The sequence below is a fragment of the Chrysemys picta genome, unplaced genomic scaffold, assembly GCF_011386835.1.
Source record: "Chrysemys picta bellii isolate R12L10 unplaced genomic scaffold, ASM1138683v2 scaf72, whole genome shotgun sequence".
In the NCBI taxonomy this organism is placed as follows: Eukaryota; Metazoa; Chordata; order Testudines; family Emydidae; genus Chrysemys; species Chrysemys picta.
In genome coordinates, this window is record NW_027052779.1 from 39,000 (window position 1) to 63,818 (window position 24,819).

Here is a 24,819-nt window from a genome sequence, read left to right on the forward strand (position 1 = left end):
GGCTCTGTGCATACACAGCAAAATGCAGACGTCACAATTGTGTAGCCCAGTGTGCTAGCTTGTCTTTATTATAGTCATTGATTTGCATTACATTCAGCAGTAATTCAAAGAACGTACAGGCCTGTATCCTGTAAGACATTCACTTCAGCAAGTTAGCATAAGGTTTGAAGCCTGTGAACTTTGCCACAAATAAACGGCCCAACGGAAAAACACGAGTATTGGGGAACAGAAAAGAGAGTGTTTACAGGGAAATTCTGACCACAGGTACATAATCCAACTGCACAAGTGTCATGGCAACGAACTGATGTACATAACGGGTACATGAGCTACATCCACAGATACCTAACCACTAAAGGGCCATGGTAACAAACTGACATACATGATAATAAGTTAAGATAGCTGATACACTAACCTATGGAAAAAGACACTCCAACCTTGGTAAGGGGAGGAAATACAAAGAAGGGAGAGGGAAAAACCCTACTGAATATGCATTAGACATGGTAACGTCAGCATAAGGTATTGTAATAGTTGAATCCCAGCCTAGGGACAGTAGGAGAAGGAGATGTCGTCCTTGGGAGGTGCCAGAAGTTGGCCACTGGGGATGATGGGGAAGGTGTTGGTGATGAGGAAGATGATGGGGAAGGTGCTGGTGATGAGGAAGATGATGGCTAACACTTCAGGTTGCTCTGCAGGAGATGGGGTGGGTAGATGGATGTGCAGACAGACGTTTGATACTATCTCTATCTACCTTGCTGAGTTGGGGTGTTTGTGACTGTGCTAAATGTATGAATAAATTATAGTTGTAAATATAAAAGAGTTCCTGTAGTGGGAGTGTAGCGGGGTTCCCAACTACATAACAATTTAAATAAAATTGGACCTGATCTTGGGGCCAGACCCTGTCAACCATCGAAGTATTAACTGGGGATTAATACATCATCTAAGTCAGGCAACAATCTGGAGGATCAGTCAGCTCCGATCCACCACCAGCTCCTCGTTCACCCACGGCTCCATGCCCTGTGCCCCCAGCTCCCGCTCGGACTCGGCCGGGGCCCCCAGGCACCTGCGCTCCACGTGGGTGAGAGGATGCCTGTCCTGAAGCTTGTCCCGCAGGCGCTGGTGCTTGCCGATGCCCAGCTTGGGCAGGCCGCAGTCGAGCCCCTCCAGCTGGATGCAGGCCTTGCCCAGGGGCTGGCTGGCCACGTAGCCGCAGCGCTGGCAGGTGCCGTGGGCCAGCATGCGGAGGTCGGGGAGCAGCAAGAGTCACTCCCACGAGTGGCCCAGGTCAGTCATGGCGCTGGGCCGGGTGGCCTCCAGCTCCTTTAGCAGGGCACAGGCGTAGCCGCGGTAGGCCTGGGGGGTGTAGATGCACTCAGTGCTGAAGTAGTCCAGGCCCTGGAAGTAGGCACAAGGGACGATCTCCTTGTAGGCATGGTGCAGGGGCTTGCAGCAGAGCACGGCCCCCTCCACCCCCACCAGCCCCAATCCTGGCCCTCCGGTGCAGCCGGCCCATATCACCCCACAGGAAGTTCAGCAGCATCTTCTCGGCCACGTTGTCTACGTTGTTCCCTGTGGGGGAGAGCAGAGGGGTCAGGCCAAAATGGTAGAGCCCTCCACAGCAGAGCTCATGGAGTCACTTCCCCCTGCACAGAGCCCCCGAAATCAGACCCGATGGTGTCCCCTGCCTCCATCCCACAGCATCCTCCACACACACGCACACCTGGGGAGACCTTGTTCAGGCTGAGCAGCAACCCCCCTGCTGAGGCCCCTCCCAACTGCCTCCAAGGCTATCCTGGCCTGACCCTGGCCCAAGCACTCCTGTGCCACATGCTCTCCATGGGCTCTCCTGTACCACTGTGGCCGTCTTGCCCATGCCCAGTAGCAGGACTCCGCCGGCTCCCTCCCCCCACTGGAGGTCCAACTGCTGAAGGATGAAGCCTGACAAATCCAGACTGGAAATAAGGGGCAGATTTTCCCCAGCAAGGGGAATTGAGTTTTGGAATGACTGCTCTAGGGACGGGGAGGATTGAAAGCTACAAAGGGGCGGAGTTAAGGGTGCTCTAGCTTGACTCCAAAGCTGGCCTAGAGGTAAGTGGGTCCTGTCATGCTGCGTTGGCAGCTTCTCCCCCCCCCAGCTGGGGATTCCATTTATATACAAGGCTCCCCAGCTCCTGACTCCCACCTTAGCTTGGGCACTGGCAGGAAGAGGTGCAGGATGTGAGGCAGCAGCCCGGGGAGTGGGTAGTCATACCAGTGTTCCTGTGATGCAGCAGTTCGGCTGCTAACCGAGAGGAGGGTGGGTCGAGCCCACCCAAGGACAGTGCTGAGATGCTGCACCTCAGCTGCTCTCCTGGTACTGTGTGCCCCAAAGACATGGGCTTAGTTTGACTTCTATATTGGGTGGTGGGAAGGTGATCTGGGTGGGGGCTCAAAATGCACAGGGTGGGGATTAAGGTGTGGGGGTTTCTGGGTGGGGTGGGTCAGATTGCAGGGGGGTTAGGCAGACTTGGGGGCAGCTCCCCAGACAGTGATCCCTCCCCTCCACTGGTGAGGAATGATGGGGCAGAAAGCTCTCCCCTAATCTCCACTCATGTTAATGGTGCATCCTTCCCCACCTTGTCCTTCTCCCAAAGACCTCCTGTGATTAACCCCCTCCCAGCCAGGGAGCAGGGTTTCTGGGCTACAGAAAGTGTCCTTCCTTCCCCAGGCTAACTACCTGCTATTGGCGGGTTGTCCTCATTTCGCCCAGCACCCATTTCCGTCACGTGGGGGTCACATCTGGTACAGGAGCGAGGCTTAGACATGTTGCTTGGTGGACCCATATGGCTGCTGCCAGATGAACTTTCTTGGCAACCACGGTTGGTGCAAAGAGTGTCAGGGAGCTATGGCGTCTCCCCCAATGCCCGAGCTTTCAAGCCCAAATCTGATGGTGGAGCTAGAGTGGAGCTTTTGATCTCAATGGAAAGACTCTGAGGGATGGAGAATCTGTGCCATCCCTGGGGCAGTTGTTCCAAAACTCAGTTCCCCTTACTGGGGGACATGGATCTCACTGTGCCCTGACCTCCAACTGCTGGTCAGCGACACCTTACAGCACTGCAGTTACTTGGGCAGCCATCCCCTGTGCAAGGCCTGTGTCCTGCTGGAGGGGCTCGACCATGGCCTGCCCAAGCTGAGCATTGGCAAGCACCGGCACCTGCAGGACAATCTGCGGGATGGGCACCCACACACCCAGGAGGAGCTTAAGCGCTTGGGGGCCACAGGCGAGGCCAAGGGGGAGCCACCTGAACAGTAGGGGGAGCTGTGGATTTCATTTATACTAAAGGTAGATAGAGATGGTACCGAATGTCCGTCTGCACATCCCATCTCTGGCAGAACAGTCCTGAGTTAGGTGCCTTGTCACAAATACTGTGACTTTCTTGAAAATGGAAACTGAAAATTAAATTCCTTGAGTGTGATGAGGACCTTGTGCAGGGGGCAGAGGGAGAATGGTTGGAACAGGGAATTGGCAGAATAAAGCCAAGGCCAGGGAGGACTGGTTAATGGGGGGGGCACTGGACTGGGACTTGGCAGTTCTGAGGTCAGTTTCTGGCTCTGCCGCAGTCTCCCTGCATCACCTCAGCCACGTTACCTGGGCCAGATTTTCAAAGCTCCTTAGGGAGGGCAGTGCTTGACCTCTAGATGCCCTGCTGCCTCGCGGAGTCCTCAGCCCTGAGTTAGGTGCCCAGTCTCCCGTACAAGGCAGGGGAGATTTAAATGCCTAGGAAAGGGATTCTCAGAAACCAGCAAGCTGAGCAGGGAGTTGCCCAAGCCAGCCAGGAGTGAAATGCAGAGCAGAGGGAGAGGGCTTAGGGCCCAGATCCACAAAGGCACTTAGGCACCTAACTCCTACTGATCTCGGCCTTGGGTACTGGACTGGGGGAGGCACTTGTCTGTGTTTGCGATTCTCAGATGTGAACGCTCTTTTGGGGGAGTTAGGTGCCTAAGCCAGGTAAGCTTGTTCTGAGAGAGCAAATCCTCGGTGATAGCCCCTAGCCTGGGGGGTTGGACACTCACCAGGTCAAGGGGAGACCCCATTGGAATCCTCACACTGCCTGATTTGGAGCAGGGCCTAGTCTCTGGGCCGTACTGGAGGCCCCCACGCCCACTCTGCCTCTTGCATAGAGCACCAACCTGTTGAGAACACCTGAGACCCATGCCCAGCTGATGAGCTACATGCCGGTGTTGCCTGCCCAAAACTGGGCCCAAGATGGCAAACAGGGGGTTCGTCGCCCGGTGTGCTTGGCACCAATAAAGACACCGAGGGGAGAAAGCAAGCCAAGTTTATTTCAGAGCTCTGAAATGGCACTAGGAGACCAGCATGTCTCAAATCCAGTGCAACAAATACAAACAACTTTTACCTTTTATACTTCAAACTGTTTGCATACATCTCGTTGTTTGCTGTTCCCCCTCACCCCTCCCTTCCAGACAACTGTTACAATAAGCTCTACATAAGCTTGTGAGAAAACTTTCCCAGTCTTTGCGACCTTGGATTAGACGCCTGCAAACTAACTACCCCGCTTCTTATCTCTATTATTTCTGCTAGTGTGAGTGAAACTGCAGCCATCTGCTAGAAACGCTGACCAATACATTTCTGCTTCAGCCTACTTCAGAGCATGTAAGCAGTTAGCATAGAAGTAGGTGAGAGTTCCCGAGATGGAGTCACTGTGGTTCACAGACCCAGAGCAAAAGAGCTTCATCGGCACTTTTGGCCTTCCACTCTCCCGAGTTACCTGGTAGCTATGCCTAGTGGACCCCAACAATCCCTCCTTTGAGAACACTCAACAAACCTTTGTCAGAGTTTTCTCATACTCTAAAGACAGAATGGATTAAGCTCCATGCAATCAGGATTATCAATGAGAGGGTATAAGGGAACTTCTGGGGTATGGGAGGTACAAATCTTACGTATGAGCACTTTACAGCAAACGAGCAAAAGAACAAGAACAAAACATACCATACCACAACACCTGTGAGCAAGATGCGAACAATGCTTCCCCCTATATCCCCTAGTTCTCCTAAACCAGGTATCCAACCCCAAAGGGAATCCAAAATAGTGGGTTCTCCTTCCTGGGCCTTCCACTAGTTAAAGGCCCGTTCACCTGACAAGATGTGCTTGTTAATGTCCTGTGAAAACTCTGGGACATAGGTACAACACTCTTCTCCAATAAGGGCACAGACAATTACAACAACCCAAATGCCCAGAAGATACAAGAATTGTTGACACTAAACAAGTCAAAAAATAACAAGACCAAATACATAGGCCAGGACGGCCTTCTGTGAGAAAATAAAACCAATGCTCAGGGTTCTCGCGGGGAATGCGCTGTGACTGTTCAGAAAGATCACAACACATTCCCAGTGACCCTTACTGTCTTTTGAATAACAGCGTAAGTCCCAAATTGTCGCTAGCAGTCTTCTCCGCAGGCTGGACAGTCCACTGTTTAGGAGTGGGCACTGCTTTCAGTTGAGAGAGCCCAGGAAGGAGAACCCACTATTTTGGATTCCCTTTGGGGTTGGATACCTGGTTTAGGAGAACTAGGGGATATAGGGGGAAGCATTGTTCGCATCTTGCTCACAGGTGTTGTGGTATGGTATGTTTTATTTCACTAGGAGGGTGGTATTTCACTAGGAGGGTGGTGAAACATTGGAATGCGTTACCTAGGGAGGTGGTGGAGTCTCCTTCCTTGGAGGTTTTTAAGGCCCGGCTTGACAAAGCCCTGGCTGGGATGATTTAGCTGGGAATTGGTCCTGCTTTGAGCAGGGGGTTGGACTAGATGACCTCTTGAGGTCCCTTCCAACTCTGATATTCTATGATTCTATGAGAGTGATGAATCCAGTTCTTGTGTCCTTTGACCTTTGCCGCTGTATGGGTGACAAGCAGGACGATGTGGGGTCCCTTCCACTTCTCTTGGAGAGGCTCGTCCTTCCAGGTCCGCACGAGAATGGAGTCACCAGGCTGCAGGGAGTGGACCGGAGTATCCAGCAGAAGAGGCTGTGAATCTTTGGTATACCTGTGAAGAGAAGAAAGAACAGCAGACAGAGAGCACATGTACTGAGACAAGAAACCACACCCCATTTCCCATTCCCCTGCCAGAACTGGGGTACCATTCATAGGCCATGCTCTTCCAAACATAATCTCAAAGGGACTAAGCCCTATCCTACCCTTAGGGAGAGCATGAATGAGAAGTAACACAAGGGGCAAGGCATCAGGCCACTTAAGAGAGGCCTCCTGACAGACCTTTGAGAGGTGTCGCTTGAGTGTCTGATTTGTGCGTTCCACTACTCCACTGGCTTGTGATCGCCAGGGCGTGTGGAGCTTCCAGGGGATTTGCAGAGCACTTGATATCTTTTCAACAATTTGAGATGTGAAGTGTGTTCCATTGTCAGATTCCATCCACTGAGGAAGGCCGAAGCGAGGAATGATTTCCTTGACAAACTTAAAAGCCACTGTTTTGGCAGTGTTGTTGCGATGTGGGAAGGCCTCAGGCCATCCGCTGAATCGATCCACTAAGACGAGAAGGTACCTGTACCCTTGGGTCCTGGGAAACTCAGTAGAGTCTATTTGCCACACCAATCCTGGGCCTGGGGTAGGTTCCAGGGTGGCTGGTGGCACTGCTACTCCTGGTCGAGGGTTATTCTTTTGGCAGATTAAACATTCAGCTTGTACCTGTGATACTAGGGGTTTAAGTCCAGAGGTTAGAAAATATTTATTCATAAGCTGGGTAAGAGCCTCTCTGCCTGCGTGTGTGGTTTGATGCAGTTTCTGCAACACTGGTCGAATCAAGCCCTTGGGCAGGAGGATTTTTCCCTCTGTGGAATAAAGCCATCCCTCCTTTTCCTGGAGACCAAGGCCTGGTCTACACTACGGGTTTAGGTCGACTTTAGCAGCGTTAAACCGAATTAAGCCTGGACACGTCCACACAACGAGGCCCTTTCTTTCGACTTAAAGGGCCCTTTAAACCGGTTTCTTTACACCACCTCCGACGAGGGGATTAGCGATAAAACCGGCCTTTGCGGGTCGGAATTGGGGTAGTGTGGACGGAATTCGATGTTATTGGCCTCCGGGAGCTATCCCACAGTGCTTCATTGTGACCGCTCTGGACAGCGCTCTCAACTCAGATGCACTGACCAGGTAGACAGGAAAAGACCCGCGAAGATTTGAATTTCATTTCCTGTTTGCCCAGCGTGGAGAGCACAGGTGACCACGCAGAGCTCATCAGCACAGGTAACCGTCATGGAGTCCTCCCAGGATCGCAAAAGAGCTCCAGCATGGACCGAACGGGAGGTACGAGATCTGCTCGCCATATGGGGAGATGAAGCAGTGATAGCTGAACTCCGTAGCAGTAAAAGAAATGGAAAAGTATTAGAAAAGATCTCCAAGGCCATGAAGGACCGAGGCCATAACAGGGACACACAGCAGTGCCGCGTGAAAATTAAGGAGCTACGGCAAGCCTACCACAAAGCCAGAGAAGCAAACGGAAGGTCCGGGGCAGAGCCGCAAACTTGCCGCTACTACGCGGAGCTGCATGCGATCCTAGGGGGTGCAGCCACCACTACCCCAACCGTGTGCTATGACTCTCTCACTGGAGAAACACACAGGGAAGACGGTTCGGGGAACGAGGAAGATGACGATGGAGGTACTGTAGGTAGCTCACAGCAGCAAGGAAGCGGAGAAACCGGTTTCCCCAACAGCCAGGATATGTTTGTGACACTGGACCTGGAACCAGTAACCCCCGAACTCACCCAAGACCCTCAGGGCACACAGGAGACCTCTGGTGAGTGTAACTTTGTAAATATTTGTAAACATTACAAAAAAAAAGCAAGCAAGTCTGTTAACGTGTATGGGGATGGAGCGGAAATCCTCCAGGGACATCTCCAGAAAGCTCTCCTGGTTGAAATGGGGTGATTTTATTAAGGGGGACATTCAGAGGCGCCCGTTCCTGCTATTCTGACCAGAAATGTTCCCCGCTGTTAACCACGCGGTGGGGGGGAGGGGTGAAGTGATCATCCCAGAGAATCGTGTGTGTGTGTGTGGGGGGGGTGGTTTACTTGTGTTTGTGCCGCATGTTAACCGGGAAACCGCAGCCCCCTCCTTTTACATTGAAACCCCATTTTAAATGGACAACCCAATTCATCCTTGATATGGGAAATGCGCTGCTGTTTGCAACCTTTCCCGCATGTTAAGAAGGTTAAAAAAGCCAAAACACTGTGGCCTACGATGGCTGCCTGCAAGCCGAAATATGCGACCTTGTAATGAAAGAGTGTACCCATTGTTCCCTAAAATGTGTCTTTTTTAACCACCTCTCCCTTCTCCTCCACCAGCTGCAAATGTTTCTCCTTCGCAGAGGCTCGTGAACATTAGAAAGAGAAAACGTAAGACGAGGGACGAGATGTTCACGGAGCTGCAGATGTCCGCCCAGGCTGATAGAGCACAGCAGAATGCGTGGAGGCAGTCAATGTCGGAGATGAGAAAAGCCCAACATGAACGAGAGGAGAGGTGGCGGGCTGAAGACGATAGGTGGCGTCAGCTTGCAGACAGACGGCAAGAGGCAATGCTCCGTCTGCTGGAGCATCAAAGTGATATGCTCGAGCGTATGGTTGAGTTGCAGGAAAGGCAGCAGGAGCAGAGACCGCCGCTACAGCCCCTGTGTAACCAACAGCCCTCCTCCCCAAGTTTCATAGCCTCCTCACCCAGACGCCCAAGAACACGGTGGGGGGGCCTCCGGCCACCCAGTCACTCCACCCCAGATGATCGCCCAAGCATCAGAAGGCTGGGCTTCAATAAGAGTTAAAGTTTTAAAATGCAGTGTGTCCTTTTCCATCCCTCCTCCCCCACCCATCCCAGCTACCTTGGCAATTATCCCCCTACCTCTGTAAGGAACTAATAAAGAATGCATGAATGTGAAAAAACAATGACTTTATTGCCTCTGCAAGCGGGAGGGGAGGGGAGGGTGGGGTGGGGTGGTTGGTTTACAGGGAAGTAGAGTGAACCGGGTCGGGGGGGGGGTTGGAGGGTTCATCAAGGAGAAACAAACAGAAGTTTCACACAGTAGCCTGGCCAGTCACAAAACTCGTTTTCAAAGCTTCTCTGATGCGCACCGCGCCCTGCTGTGCTCCTCTAACCGTCCTGGTGTCTGGCTGCGCGTAATCAGCGGCCAGGTGAGTTGCCTCAACCTCCCACCCCGCCATAAAGGTCTCCCCCTTACTCTCACAGATATTGTGGAGCGCACAGCAAGCAGCAATAACAATGGGGATATTCTTTTCGCTGAGGTCTGAGCGAGTCAGTAAGCTGCGCCAGCGCGCTTTTAAACGTCCAAATGCACATTCCACCACCATTCGGCACTTGCTCAGCCTGTAGTTGAACAGGTCCTGAGTACTGTCCAGGCTGCCTGTGTATGGCTTCATGAGCCATGGCATTAAGGGGTAGGCTGGGTCCCCAAGGATCACGATAGGCATTTCAACATCCCCAATGGTCACTTTCTGGTCCGGGAAGAAAGTCCCTTCCTCCAGCTTTCGAAACAGAGCAGAGTTTCTGAAGACGCGAGCATCATGTACCTTTCCCGGCCATCCCACGTTGATGTTGGTGAAACGTCCCTTGTGATCCACCAGGGCTTGCAGCAGCATTGAAAAGTACCCCTTGCGGTTTACGTAGTCGGTGGCTTGGTGCTCCGGTGACAAGATAGGGATATGGGTTCCGTCTATGGCCCCGCCACAGTTTGGGAATCCCATTTCAGCAAAACCATCCACTATTGACTGCACGTTGCCCAGAGTCACTACCCTTGCTATCACCAGGTCTTTCATTGCCCTGGCAAATTGGATCACAGCAGCCCCCACCGTAGATTTGCCCACTCCAAATTGATTCCCGACTGACCGGTAGCTGTCTGGCGTTGCAAGCTTCCACAGGGCTATCGCCACTCGCTTCTCAACTGTGAGGGCTGCTCTCATCTTGGTATCCTGGCGTTTCAGGGCAGGGGAAAGCAAGTCACAAAGTTCCATGAAAGTGCCCTTACGCATGCGAAAGTTTCGCAGCCACTGGGAATCGTCCCAGACCTGCAGCACGATGCGGTCCCACCAGTCTGTGCTTGTTTCCCGGGCCCAGAATCGGCGTTCCACGGTATCAACCTGCCCCAGTGACACCATGATTTCCACATTGCTGGGGCCTGTGCCTTGTGAGAGGTCTATGTCCATGTCAATTTCCTCATCACTCTCGTCGCCGCGCTGCAATCGCCTCCTCGCCTGGTCCGGGTTTCGCCTTGGCATGTTCTGGCTCTGCATATACTCCAGGACAATGCGCGTGGTGTTCATAGTGCTCATAATTGCCGCGGTGATCTGAGCGGACTCCATGATCCCAGTGCTAGCTATGGCGCCTGGTCAGAAAAAAGGCGCGAAAGTAGTATCTGATGGACCAGGAGAAGGAGGGCGGGAGGGAGGGAGGGAGGGAGGGCCGAGTGACGACATGGCGTACAGGTACAGGAACAGGGAGAAACACAAACAACTGTCACACAGAATGGTCCCCCCAAAGATTAAACTGGAAACCCTGGGCTTAGCAGGCCATTGATTTCACGGAGGAAGGGGAAGCAAATGAACACAGAACAAATCTATTTTTTACATCTTAAGGTGGCAGCCGACGGTGCAGCATGAGTGACAGCCATACCAATATGACGACGATGGGTACCAATCATAAAATACCATCATCTGCCAAAAGGCAAGGGGCTGCTGCTGTGTAGCAATGCAGCCCCACGTCTGCCAGCCCCACGTCCGCCAGCACCCAGCATCGCCCTCGGCCTCTTCTGGGTGCTTAGCAGACAATATTGGGCAATTGGCAGAAAATAGTATATTATGACTGGTAACCGTCATCATCGAAACAGTAGCATGTCTGCCCAGGTGGCCATGATTGACAGCCATACCAGTACGACGATGATGGATACCAGTCATAATATACCATCGCCTGGCAAGGGGCTGGTGCAATGCAGCCCTACGGCTGCCAGCCCCACGGCTATCACTCATGCTACACCGTCTACCGCCAAAAGGCAGTTAGCAGCTGCTGCTGTGTAGCAATGCAGTCCCACGTCTGCCGGCACCCAGAGGACATATGGTGACGGTGAGCTCAGCTGAGCTGAGCGGGCTCCATGCTTGCCGTGGTATGTTGTCTGCACAGGTAACCCAGGTAAAAAGGCGCGAATCTATTGTCTGCCGTTGCTGTGACGAGGGGGGAGGGGCCTGACGACATGTACCCAGAACCGCCCGCGACACTGTTTTGCATCATCCGGGCATTGGGATCTCAACCCAGAATTCAAAGAAAAGGCGCGAACCGCTTCTCGGCTCGAGCTGTGGCGCAAACGTAGTATCTGACGGCCTAGGGGAAGGAGGGAGGGGGGCCGAGTGACGACATGGCGTACAGGCACAGGGAATTAAAATAAAGAACGGTGGCTGTGCATCAGGGAGAGACACAAACAACTGTCACAGACTGGTCCCCCCCAAAGATTAAACTGAAAACCCTGGGTTTAGCAGGCCGTTGATTTGACGGAGGGAGGGGGAAGCAAATGAATACAGAGAAAATCTATTTTTTTACATCTTAAGACGACAGTGCAGCGTGACTGATAGCCCTCGGCATCTTTCTGGGTGCTTGGCAGCAAATACGGGGCGGTGTATGACGATGGTCTTCAGGCCTATTGCACGAGCTGCTGCTCAGGGAAGACTCTGCTAATGTGCGATGACCCGACTTGTAATAGGCCGGCTAACAGTCATAATACACCATTTACTGCCAAAAGGCAAGCCCCACGGCTGCCAGCACCCAGATCGCCGATGAAGGCTACCAGTCTACTGCACCGTCTACTGCCAAAAGGCAGTTAGCAGCTGCTGCTGTGTAGCAATGCAGTCCCACGTCTGCCGGCACCCAGAGGACATATGGTGACGGTGAGCTCAGCTGTGCTGAGCGGGCTCCATGTTGTCTGCACAGGTAACCCAGGTAACCCAGGTAAAAAGGCACGAATCTATTGTCTGCCGTTGCTGTGACGGGGGAGGGAGGGGCCTGACGACACGTACCCAGAACCGCCCGCGACACTGTTTTGCATCATCCGGGCATTGGGATCTCAACCCAGAATTCCAAGGGGCGGCAGAGACTGCGGGAACTGTGGGATAGCTGTGGGATAGCTACCCATAGTGCAATGCTCCGGAAGTCGACGCTAGCCTCGTACTGTGGACGCGGTCCGCCGACTAGAGCACCTAGAGCATTGTATTGTGTGGACACACACAATCGGCTGTATACAACCGATTTCAATAAAACCGGCTTCTATAAATTCGAACTAATTTCGTAGTGTAGACATACCCCAAGACTGTCAGCCAGGTTTCTGCCCTCTTGGGAGTACTGAGGGGCTGCCAGCTCACCCGCTGATGGGATGAGGGCATGCATTTGGGCATTCTCCTCTGTTGGTGATTTCAGGGTAGCAGCTCGCTTAGCTTCCCTGTCTGCTCTGGCATTACTCTTGGTTACATCTTGATCTTCCCTTTGATGGGCTTTGCAATGCACCACTGCTACTGCTGAAGGGAGTTGTACCGCTTCTAACAGCCAGAGAATTTGAGACCCATGCTTGACCGGAGAACCTTGGGCTGTTAGCATTCCCCTTTGCTTCCACAGACCAGCATGAGCATGCAATACCCCAAAAGCATACTTTGAGTCAGTAAAGATATTAACCCATTTGTCTTTTGCCAGCTCGAGTGCACGAGTCAGGGCCACTAGTTCAGCAAGCTGGGCAGATGTTCCTGCCGGTAAACTCTCAGCTTCCACGGTGTCATGAAGAGACACAATAGCATAACCCGCCCTCCTTTGCCCATCCACAACAGTACTACTTCCATCTGTATACCATTCCAAGTCAGCATTTGGGAGTGGCTGATCTTTTAGATCTGGGCGGCTAGAATACTGAACATCTATGATTTCTAAACAGTCATGTTCCTGATTTTCTGTCTCTGGTAGCAGTGAGGCTGGATTAAGGGAGGGACAGGTCTGCAGGGTGACTTCAGGATTCTCTAACAGTTTCGCCTGGTACCGAGCAACCCGAGCCTGTGTGAGCCAAAGACCACCCTTAGTGTCCAGCAAGGCTCGGACCATATGGGGAACATACACTTGCACAGTTCCTCCCAGTGTCAGCTTTTCAGCTTCCCCAAGCACTAGAGCAGTAGCTGCGACCGCCCTCAAACAGGCTGGCCATCCCTTTGAAACTTGATCCAGTTGTTTAGAAAAGTATGCCACAGGAAGTTTCCAGGCACCTAATAGCTGGGTAAGCATTCCCAAAGCTACCCCTTTTCGTTCATGCACATACAGTTGGAACAGCTTAGATATATCGGGCAAACCCAGGGCTGGAGCTTCCATTAGCTTCCTTTTCAAGATTTTAAATGTCCTGTCCGCTTCTGGGGACCAGTGAAAGGGGTCATGATCCGCTCCCTTAACACATTCATACAGAGGTTTAGCCCACAGTCCAAACTCTGGAATCCATATTCTGCAAAAACCTGCCATGCCCAGGAATGCCCTAAGCTGTTTACAGTTGCTGGGGATGGGAACTTGGCAGATAGCCTCCTTTCTTTCATTTGAGAGCTGTCTCTCTCCCTGCCTGATGTGAAATCCCAGATATTGAACCTCTGAAAGAGCAATTTGGGCTTTGCTTTGAGATACCCTGTATCCTCGCAGTCCAATAAAATTTAGGAGACTCACAGTAGCTCTGAGACAAGGGATTAGACCCACAGCAGCAATTAACAAGTCATCTACATATTGCAGCAGGAGGGCTCTGTCTGAATTATCCCACTCCTCCAAGTCTCTGGCCAAAGCCTGTCTGAACAGAGTGGGGGAATTTTAAATCCCTGGGCCAATACTGTCCAGCAAAACTGCTTCTTAACCCTTCTGTTGTCCTCATTATGCCTTGCAGTATTTTGCAGATCTCACAGTTGCTTGGGCACATTCAGGCCCCCCTTTCTCTTGATTGTCAGCAAAGTCTTAGCTGCGTACAATGTCCTTGGATGAGCCAGCATGACTGAGCTTGCTAGCTATATTTTCCTCTCAGTTAACTCATTCTGTTCTCTTTCCTTCTCCCTTTCTCAGCTTCTTCTAACTTCCAAAAGAACCTTCCACTTTTCACTCATACACCTTTTCTCCAACCATTAACACATACACATTGCCATTATACATCCTTTCAGTAACATAACTTCTGTACACAGCCTTGAAGCAACAAACCAGGACGAGCACACTCACTTCTGAGGATTCCACTCAGTACAACCTCTGGTATCCAATAGCTTTCCCTTTTAAACCTTAAATGCCTTCCCAGTCTTCATCCCTAGCCTTACCTATAACCTGATTCCGCTCCACTTCAGACAACAGGGTTCTCATAAGTATATTACAATCATCCCAGTCAGGCTTATGGCTAGCTAGACACCCTTCAAAGATAGAAATGAACTTGCTTGTATTCGTTGAAAATTCTCCTGCCTCTGCCTTAAGAGGAGCTAGATGTACAGGGTTAAAAGGTACATGCGAATACACAGACACTATCTGAACTGGCCGTTCCTGAGTTCCTGGACGGGCTACCACACTCTCAATAATCAACGGATACAATCCCATGGGGTGGGTTCTCTCTGGAGCCTGTGGGGGTGGAGGAGCCGAAGGGGACACCGATTCTGGCATTACAACAGTGGGAGGGTTCTGGGGTTTAGCAGCCGTTACTACTGAGCCTGTCGGAGTCAAATGGCACGTGAGCAAAATATCAGTCCTATTTCTTAACACCATGAACGTATACGCATAGAGATGTTCATTCCATTTACCTGTTCTCTGACAGAGCAAAAGCAATTGAAGGATCATGTTCTAATTAAGTGATCCTTCCGGTGGCCACCTTTCTTGGAACTCTAGTTGGTACTGAGGCCAATCAACTGTACAGAACCTTTTCAATTTACTTTTAATCAACTGATCAGATCCAAACACTTTCCAGTTCACCAGAATGCATTCTAAAGGTGTACACTGTACCCTGCCGGCTGTACTCTGTCCCTGCCCCATACCAAGGGAGACTCTGGGCGTCCCCAGGTCAAGACAGATAAGTCCCCACTGGACTGTTCCTACCTTATTCAAGGGTCCGGTTCTGCACCGTCACCGTCGCCCTATCAACGGGACCGGTTCCCCACCGTCGCCCGCAGCTGCTTCTCCACTGTCTGTGTGCGTTGCACCATTGTGCCCTCTGGGGTCGAGCAAACCACGTCTCTGCCAAGGCCCCCGATGAAGTCACCGGTAAGCGCTCTGGGCGTCGGTCGTCGTCGTAATCCATCGGCCACCAGGAGGGATCCGGGCAAGGCTAAATTTCAGCCTCGAGCCCCACGTTGGGCGCCAAAACTGTTGCCTGCCCAAAACTGGGCCCAAGATGGCAAACAGGGGGTTCGTCGCCCGGTGTGCTTGGCACCAATAAAGACACCGAGGGGAGAAAGCAAGCCAAGTTTATTTCAGAGCTCTGAAATGGCACTAGGAGACCAGCATGTCTCAAATCCAGTGCAACAAATACAAACAACTTTTACCTTTTATACTTCAAATCGTTTGCATACATCTCTTTGTTTGCTGTTCCCCCTCACCCCTCCCTTCCAGACAACTGTTACAATAAGCTCTACATAAGCTTGTGAGAAAACTTTCCCAGTCTTTGCGACCTTGGATTAGACGCCTGCAAACTAACTACCCCGCTTCTTATCTCTATTATTTCTGCTAGTGTGAGTGAAACTGCAGCCATCTGCTAGAAACGCTGACCAATACATTTCTGCTTCAGCCTACTTCAGAGCATGTAAGCAGTTAGCATAGAAGTAGGTGAGAGTTCCCAAGATGGAGTTGTGGAGGTCTGTTGTAGCTGGTAGCTGTGAGTCCACAGCTGGGGCAGAATCATCTTCCCTTTCATGGGACACAAGACTATTGGACCCAGCGGGGAGCCCAAAGAGGGAAGAACAAATGGAAGGTCAGGGGGGGCCAGAAAGTCCACCCACCTTTTGTGGGGAGGGGCTTTCCCAGGAGGAGGGTGAAAAGTTTGCAATCAAAATGCCAGCCCCCTCTCCTGTGGATCAGGTTTTAAGGAAAACCTGGGGGTCAGGTCTCCAGGATGAGGGGGTCTATCCAGCTAACCCATTGAAAACAAAAAGTGGGGTGCCCAAAGGGGTCCAGAGCACCCCAGGGAAAGCTGCTGTTCTTGCTACACTTGCAAGAGATACAACTCTCTCTCCAAGACGGGGGGGGGAAATCTCTTCATAGGAGGAACTTCACAAGGGAGGGGGGCCCAGCCCAGAAAAACTCCAGAGGGAGGGGCCGAGGACAAGTATGGTTGTAGTACACCCTTTCCTGGCCAAAAACCCAAGCACATGCCCGAACTAGAAGTCTTCCCCAAAAAGGCAGAAAAATCTGCATCAGAGGGTCTACCAAAGGGCACAAAAAACTGGGAAAATGCAATGAATGCTAAACGAGTCAAATTGAGTGAACGAAGCCTGTCCACTGTAGATTTGCTGTTAACCTTGTGTCTTTTGCTAATTCACCTATGGAATAAAACAAAAAAATTCACACTAGTGGTAAACCCTTTAAAGATGTGGAACATATTTGATTTGTGAAATAAGCTGTTATACATGCTGGGGATGGTAACAGAACAGCCCCACCAGCATGTTACTTTACAGTCCGTACCTGTAAAAAGCAGCAAAAGCATAACAGGCCCATGCTGCTGTGTAGAAGGGAAAACTAAGGCACACCGCCTCATGGCGTTGGTGGCTAAATGCCAAAACACCTCCACTTTAACGGATATTGCTGCCTGCATTCTGTTAGCAATACTACATCCCAACCGGTTTGCAAGCATCTGGGGACCAGGAATCCCAAAATGGGCTAGAACCCCTAGGAGTGACATCATATGGTTTCAAGGTACTAAAAGGAAGTGTAACCAGAAACAAACAGAAATTTTACAGGTACTGCCTCCGCCATGGACAGTGTCCAAGTCTCTGGCAATAAGTTCAGGGGGAGGGTGTGACAGTGTACCCCATAAGGCTTTATGGGGAGGGGGTGCTTATAAATGTATGTATGACATAACTAGAATATGTTTTGCGCTGCCTGTGCCATGTAACATATCTCCGTAAGGGTTATGATCTACTATATCTATTCATCCTATTTGTACATATATATCATTTTCTACTCAAGGTTAAAAATATGGGCTGTATGCTTGCCTGATTTCTAAGTAAGCTTTGTGAGGCATTTGGTCAGCTTCTTTAGGAAGGAATTCGCCAGGTTAAGTACCTAATCAGGAGACACTTAGGAAACAATGCATCTTGGAATGCTCCAATCCACATAAAAAGTCTTCCTGAAGACATGCAAGATGCCATGTAAACAATGGCGTCGGCCTGCAAAGACTAAGTCATGCAGGGGCATGTGACTTGCCCAGGTGACTCCAAAACTCCATCTTGGAGCTGGGCTTTGCATAGGAGGGAGGAGGGGGGTCTCCACCCACAAGAGAGTCTACTTAAACCTGTGGGAGACCCCTCCATTTGGTCTTCAGCTGGCTAAAGAAGAAGCCTCTCCACCCCCCACCCGGATACTTGAAGGAAACTGAAACAAAGGACAGTAACTACAGGGGGTGTGAGTGATTGCTGGACCCAGGCTAAAAGAAGCTTAGCCTGTAAAAGGGAGCACTCTGGAACTGGTGAGGAAATTATCTGTATTCAGTTTAATTAGGCATAGGTTTGCGCATTTTATTTTATTTTGCTTGGTGACTTACTTTGTTCTGTCTGTTACTACTTTGAACCACTTAAATCCTACTGTCTGTATTTAATAAAATCACTTTTTATTTAGTAATTTACTCAAAGTATGTATTAATACCTGAGGGAGCAAACAACTGTGCATATCTCTCTATCAGTGTTATAGAGGGCAAACAATTTATGAGTTTGCCCTGCATAAGCTTTATGCAGGGTAAAACGGATTTATCTGGGTTTAGACCCCATTGGGAGTTGGGCATCTAAGTGCTAAAGACAAGCACACTTCTGTGAGCTGTTTTCAGGTAAACTTGCAGCTTTGGGACAGGTGATTCAGACCCTGGATCTGTGTCTGGAGCCAGACAGGAGTGTCTGGCTCAGCAAGACAGGGTGCTGAAGTCCTGAGCTGGCAGGGAAAACAGAAGCAGGGGTAGTCTTTGCACATCAGGTGGCAGCTCCCAAGGGGGTTTCTGTAATCCAACCCGTCACAGGAGTCACTGTGGTTCACAGACCCAGAGCAAAAGAGCTTCATCGGCACTTTTGGCCTTCCACTCTCCCGAGTTACCTGGTAGCTATGCCTAGTAGACCCCAACACCGGGGAACATGTAGCTGGAGATCGCTGTCGGGGCCGTGGCCTGTGCTGAGGCTCTGAGCCACTCGCTAGCAGTGGGGCGGTGTCAGGACTTCGGCAGCTTTGTGCAAGCCCAACAGCAGGGACTTAGGCACCAATTGGGTGAGGTGGCAGCTGAGTGGGGGCTTTGAGGATTTTGGGGGTGCCTTAATGGTGCACTGAGGTGCCTAAAGTGACAGCTAGGTGCCTAAATCCCTTTGTGAGTGTGGCTCTCAATCTCTGGGTGACTCAGTTCCCCAGTCTGTAGTTTGGGAGTAGTTTACTAATACATTTAGCACAGTCACAAACACCCCAATGCAGCAAGGTAGATAGAGATAGTATCAAACGTCTGTCTGCACATCCATCTACTCACCCCATCTCCTGCAGAGCAACCTGAAGTGTTAGCCATCATCTTCCTCATCACCATCACCTTCCCCAGCATCTTCCTTATCACCCACACCTTCCCCATTATCCCCAGTGGCCATCTTCTGGCACTTCCCAGGTACAACATCTCCATCTCCTACCGTCCCTAGGCTGGGATTCAAGTATTACAATACCTTATGTTGACGTTACCATGTCTAATGCGTATTCAGTAGGGGTTTCTTCCCTCTCCCTTCTTTGTATTTCCTCCTCTTACCAATGCTGGAGTGTCTTTTTCCATAGGCCAGAATATCAATGATCTTAACTTATTATCACATAGGTCAGTTTGTTACCATGGCCTTGTAGTGGTTAGGTATCTGCGGATGTAGCTCATGTTCCTGTTATGTATGTCAGTTCGTTGCCATGACACTTCTGCGGTTGAATTATGAAACTGTGGTCAGAATTTCCCCGTAAACACTCTATTTTCAACTCCCCAATACTTGTGTTTTTCTGTTGGGCCGTTTATCTGTGTGAAGTTCACACGGTTCAAGCCTTATGCTAACTTGCTGAAGCGAAGGTCTTACAGGATACAGGCCTGTACATTCTTTGAATTACTGCTGAATATAATGCAAAGCAGTGAATATAATAAAGACAAGCTAGCACATTGGGCTACACCATTGTGACGGGTTCCCCTCCTCCCCCCAGGGGTGCAACTTGGAACTGGGGTACCACAGAGGCCTCTGACTAACCAGCCTGGGCCCCCTCTCACACTGTGCTGCTGTGACAAGATGCAGAGCGCTCCTGGTCCTGCATTCACACCAACCGTTACACAGGCAGGGACACACCCAGCTGCAGTTCTGTGAATGCTTCTCCTCAGCCACTCAGGAACTAACAATAGAGAGACTCCAGTTAGCGCCTCCCCAGCTCCCCAGTGTAGGACCCCAGAGCTCTACCATCCTGCTTTAGTCAAAAGCCTGACCCGTATATGTGTATTTCCCAGCCCACCCCTCGCTCGATGTGGAGAGGACAATGTCCCCGCCCCTGTTCCTGAACAGATTTCCCTTTGCACCTAAAGCAAACCCAGGGGCGGCTCCAGGCACCAGCGCACCAAGCGCATGCCTGGGGCAGCAAGCTGCGGGGGGAAGGCCTGCCGGTCTTCGTGAGGGCGGGAGTCAGGCAGCCTTCGGCGGCACACCTGCGGGAGGTCCACCGGTCCCGCGGCTTTGGCAGCAATTCAGTGGCGGGTAGGCCGAAGGCGGGGGACCGGCAGATCAACTGCAGAAATGCCGCCGAATCCGCGTGACCAGTGGACTTCCAGCAGGCATGCCGCTGAACACCACCTGACTGCCGTGCTCGGGGCGGCAAAAAACAAAGAGTCGCCCTTGAGCAAACCACAGTGTTTTTGTTAAAAAAATATAAAACAGACTTATTCACTACAGAAAGGTAGATTTTAAGCGAGAATGCACAATGGCATAGAGATCAAAGTAGATCGTCATAAGAACTAAAACAAAACCACAATCTAAGTTTTCTAAACTGGATAGGATTTGAACCAAGTCGTGTCTCATCCTGTTAGATAGTACAACAAACAGTCCACTGAGCTTCCCTACACAGGGAGGCTTCCTCCTTTCCTGCCTGGGCTTCGGGCTAGATCTCGGCTGCTTTGCTATATGAGAGCCCTATCACTGTAGGGCCTTTTGTCTGGAGCTACAGAGACCCACACGCCCCTGTTGTGCTGCCTCTCCACCCCTCCCCCTGGAACAACCAGAACGTCCTCTGCCTCAGAACGAGGTTTTAAAGGGGCCGTGCTCTCTAAAGCCCAAGGGGTTGCACCCTTCTGGCTCTTGTGTTCAGTTGACACTCTCTACTGAAGGGGTTAAAATAAGCCGTTTTTGAGACCTGCAAAGTCTGATACTGAGAATCCCACTGACCCCATTCCACGCAGGTTGTTCCTTAGAGAGATGCAGGATAAGGCTGCGGGTGAAATGTTGTGACTGGAACTCAGGTGTCCCGTGTATTGTTACGGGGGAAGTGGCAGGACAGTTATCGGTGAGGCTCTGCCACAGCTGGGACCTTGCAAACATGGGACATTTCAAACCTAATGTTCTGAAATATTGAGCAGGCAAAGCCCCGCCCGAAGGAACAGAGCCTGCAGGTGCTCAGCACGCCTGGGAAGAAATCAGAACCCAAGGTGGAGCATCGTGGGCACCCAAACCTGGAGACACCCTGAATTAGAGGCTACTTTGTCTTACTGTGGAGAAGGCCTTGGCGATATCAGTGTGTAAAGAACAGGATTAAACAGAAAACCACAAGGTTCAGACTTACGCCTTGCCTACACTGGCACTTTGCAGCGTTGCACGTTTCTCATTCAGGGTTATGAAAAAACAACCCCCTGAGTGCAGCAAGTCTCAGCGCTGTAAAGCCAGTGTAGATTACTCCTATGATGCAACATAATTGTTAATGTGCACCAGAAACCTGTGTGGAGTTACAGAGAGAAACGTTGCAGGGTGGAGAGAATATCTACCCAGCTGTGTGCGAGGGCTGCACGCATCACCCTCTCCAAAGTGACGCATTTCACACAGGATGTTTTTTCTTTCTTTCTTTCTGCTGAGGATTTTCAGAATCAAGACATGTCTGCAACCACTTTGAGACACTTATTTCTCCCCGTCAGTGACAAATACCTCAAATGAAAATATAGGCCGAGGAGTGAGCAGCTTTGTCATTATACATCCAATGTGTGAAAGTTCAAAGCCAGAAACACCCGATAAATAGCCGTGAAAAGGCCACAACTCACAGGGCTGGATTCTCATTGACACTAAAGCCCATTTACCACACTGGAGCAGTGGGAGGGGCCTTACAGTGAGTGCAAATGTCATTTAGGGGCAGCTCACAGCCATTGGCCCTTTGGGGTAATGGAGCCTGGCTTGACATGAGACTCAGCCCAACACGTTAACACGAGAAGAAGCCCCTAGCTGGGAAGCCATGAGGGGAAAGACTCATAAATGTGAGGGAAAGTGTAACGTGGGAGAGACACGTAGGGGGCAGAGTTAAAGACGTGTGTGGGGCAGAGTTAAAGAGGGGCTGAGCACTCACAGTACCCATTGAGTTCAATTGGAGTTGTGGGTGCTCTGCACTTCTGAAAGCCACGCCCCTAAGCTGATCCTATTATTCATTGCCTGGTTATTCCTTGTCCTGGGGATGTTCTTGCTGGGTTCAACATGGCCCAGAGCTCCCACAGCCGTACCCACTGACCCATCCATCATGTCCATGGCCCCCATAACCAAAGAAGCCCCCGATGCCAGGCCCCATGATGGCGTGCTGAGAGTAAGAGGTGAGAGTTACTCCCCCGAAGGTCACCATGGCAGGAGCACGGTATCTCACTGCTCTGGAGGCACTGCACCCTGTTGAACAGGTGTCGATGGTGCTGTTAACAGACGGCTGTGGGTTCACCCCCACCCCCACAGGGTGAGCAGCAGGACATCTGAGCAACTAACAGAAGTTGCTAGATTGCAGGCCCTTGTTCTCATGGGAGACTTCAATCACCCTGATATCTGCTGGGAGAGCAATACAGCAGTGCACAGACAATTCAGGAGGTTTTTGGAAAGTATAGGAGATAATTTTCTGGTGCAAGTGCTGGAGGAACCAACTAGGGGCAGAGCTCCTCTAGACCTGCTGCTCACAAACCTGGAAGCAAAATTGGACGGGAACCTGGGAGGCAGTGACCCTGAGATAGTTGAGTTCAGGATCCTGACACAAGGAAGAAAGGAGAGCAGCAGAATACGGACCTTGGACTTCAGAAAAGCAGATATTGACACCCTCGGGAAACTGATGGTCAGGATCCCCTGGGAGAATAACATGAGGGGGAAAGGAGTCCAGGAGAGCTGGCTGTATTTTAAAGAAACCTTACTGAGCTTGCAGGAGCAAACCATCCTGATGTGTAGTGTGACAAATTTCCTCCTCTATATTGGTGGGTTCTGCGCTTATTGGTGGATTTTCTTGCCTCAGAGATTCACCATGTGGGTTGGGGAACAGCCCAGAGACCTTCCCCTCTGGAAGAACCTACAGTCCAGGTCAGTTGGGAGGTTTGGGGGGAACCCGGGCCCGCCCTCTACTCCAGGTTCCAGCCCAGGGCCCTGTGGACTGCAGCTGTCTATAGTGCGTCCTGGAACACCTGCATGACCGCTACAACTCCCTGGGCTACTTCCCCATGGCCTCCTCCAAACCCCTTCCTTATTCTCACCACAGGACCTTCCTCCTGGTGTCTGATAACGCTTGTGCTCCTCTAGGGTTACCATTTGTCCGGATACCTCCGGACATGTCCGGCTTTTTGAGCTAAAAATAGCATCCGGGGGGAATTTGTAAATGTCCGGACTTCCCCCCCATGCAGAGCATGCGCAGCTAACAGGGCTGCCGGCCAGATGGTGCCACTTACATGGGGCTCTGACAGCCAGAGAGAGCCGCTCCTCCACATTCCCTGCAGCAGAGATCACTCCCTCCCTCCCTCCCTGCATTCGCAGATCGCCTCTGGCAGTCTGGAGCTCCTGCCCCACTCCTCCTCCCCTGCTGCCCAGCATGCCAGGACAAACGGCTCAGGCTGTTCCTGAGCAAGCTCACAGAGACATTAGGCGAAGGCCAACAACAAGCAGGCCAGGGGCTTGGAAAAGGGGCAGGGAGGTTCTGTAGGGGGCAGTCAAGAGATGGGGGGGTTGGGAGTTTGGGGGGGGCTTTGGGGGTGTGGATAAGGTTTTGGGCAGTCAGGGTACAGGTAGAGGGTAGGGTCCTGGGGGGCAGTTAGGGTGGGGAGGCTCTTAGGAGGGGGCAGTTAGGGGACAAGGAATAGGGAGGCTTAGGTAGGGGGTGGGGTTCTGGAGGGTAGTTAGGAGCAGGGGTCCCAGGAGGGGGCAGTCAGGGGACAAGGAGCGGGGAGTGTTTGGAAGTTCTGGGGGCGGGGGCTGTCAAGTGGCAGGGGTGGGGAGAGGAATCGGATCAGTCAGGGGACGGGGAGCAGAGGGGTTTAGATGGATCGGGAGTTCTGAGGGGGCTGTCAGGGGATGGAGAATGGTTGGATGGGGCGTGGGAGTCCCAGGGGTCTGTCTGGGGGTGGGAGTGTGGATAAGGGTTGGGGCAGTCAGGGGACAGGTAGGGGGTAGAGTCCTAGGGGGCCAGTTAGGATGGGGGAAGGGTCTCAGGAGGGGGCAGTCAGAGGACAAGGAGTGGGGGGAGGGTTGGGGGTTCTGAGGGGGGGAGTGGGAGGGACAGGGGCGGGGCTAGGGCAGGATGGGGCGGGGCTAGGGCAGGGTTCCTCCCATCCTCTCTTTTGCTTGCTGAAATATGGTAACCCTATGCTCCTCAGTCTGCCAGCAGAACACCCTCTCACTCTCAGTTCCTCACACTCTCACCACAAACTGAAGTGAGCTCCTTTTTAAAACCCAGGTGCCCTGATTAGCCTGCCTTAATTGATTCTAGCAGCTTCTTCTTAATTGGCTCCAGGTGTCCTAATTAGCCGGCCTGCCTTTACTGGTTCTAGCAGGTTCCTGATTACTCTAGTGCAGCCCCAGCTCTGGTCACTCAGGGAACAGAAAACTACGCTTCCAGTGACCAGTATATTTGCCCTCAACCAGAATCCTGTACCCCACTGGTGTGAGTCTGTCACAGTAGAAAGAATAGTAATTATGGCAGGCAACCAGCTTGGCTTAACATTGAAATCCTTGCTGAGCTTAAATATAAAAAAGAAGCTTACAAGAAGTGGAAGATTGGACTAATGACCAGGGAGGAGTATAAAAATATTGCTCAGGCATGCAGGAGTGAAATCAGGAAGGCCAAATCACACTTGGAGTTGCAGTTAGCAAGGGATGTTAAGAATAATAAGAAGGGTTTCTTCAGGTATGTTAGCAACAAGAAAGTCAAGCAAAGTGTGGGCCCCTTACTGAATGAGGGAGGCAATCTAGTGACCGAGGATGTGGAAAAAGCTAAGGTACTCAATGATTTTTTTGCCTCTCTCTTCATGAACAAGGTCAGCTCCCAGACTGCTGCACTGGGCAGCACAATATGGGGAGAAGGTGACCAACCCTCTGAGGAGAAAGAAGTGGTTC

At 51.4% G+C, this 24,819-nt stretch overlaps 3 protein-coding genes and 1 pseudogene across 5 annotated transcripts in view; 2 read left to right on the plus strand and 2 right to left on the minus strand.

Annotated features, from left to right (window-relative positions):
* Nucleotides 1-966: 966 nt before the first annotated feature.
* LOC135977903 (cytoplasmic tRNA 2-thiolation protein 1-like) lies at nt 967-2,801 on the minus strand (annotated as a pseudogene).
* Nucleotides 2,802-4,300: 1,499 nt separating this feature from the next.
* LOC135977904 (uncharacterized) lies at nt 4,301-19,089 on the minus strand. 2 transcript variants are annotated; one of them, XM_065579054.1, is made up of 2 exons: nt 18,928-19,089; nt 4,301-15,453 (listed from the first exon to the last, which is right to left on the minus strand). In XM_065579054.1, the coding sequence occupies exon 2, from the start codon at nt 10,372-10,374 to the stop codon at nt 9,073-9,075; it is 1,302 nt and encodes a 433-aa protein (XP_065435126.1). In that variant the 5' UTR covers nt 10,375-15,453; nt 18,928-19,089; the 3' UTR covers nt 4,301-9,072. The 2 variants fall into 2 exon arrangements, with proteins under 2 accessions (XP_065435126.1, XP_065435127.1); XM_065579055.1 differs by lacking the exon at nt 18,928-19,089 and adding an exon at nt 18,744-18,921.
* LOC135977907 (myb/SANT-like DNA-binding domain-containing protein 2) lies at nt 7,265-8,822 on the plus strand. Its single transcript, XM_065579059.1, has 2 exons — nt 7,265-7,805; nt 8,353-8,822. Exons 1-2 carry the CDS (start codon nt 7,265-7,267, stop codon nt 8,820-8,822), a joined length of 1,011 nt encoding a protein of 336 aa, XP_065435131.1.
* Nucleotides 17,576-24,819, plus strand: part of LOC135977905 (guanylate-binding protein 1-like) — a 130,556-nt gene continuing 123,312 nt past the window's right edge. For both annotated transcript variants that reach the window (XM_065579056.1, XM_065579057.1), the window contains exon 1: nt 17,576-17,711. The gene's annotated coding sequence lies outside the window, so the exon portion shown is untranslated. The remainder of the gene's footprint in view (nt 17,712-24,819) is intronic.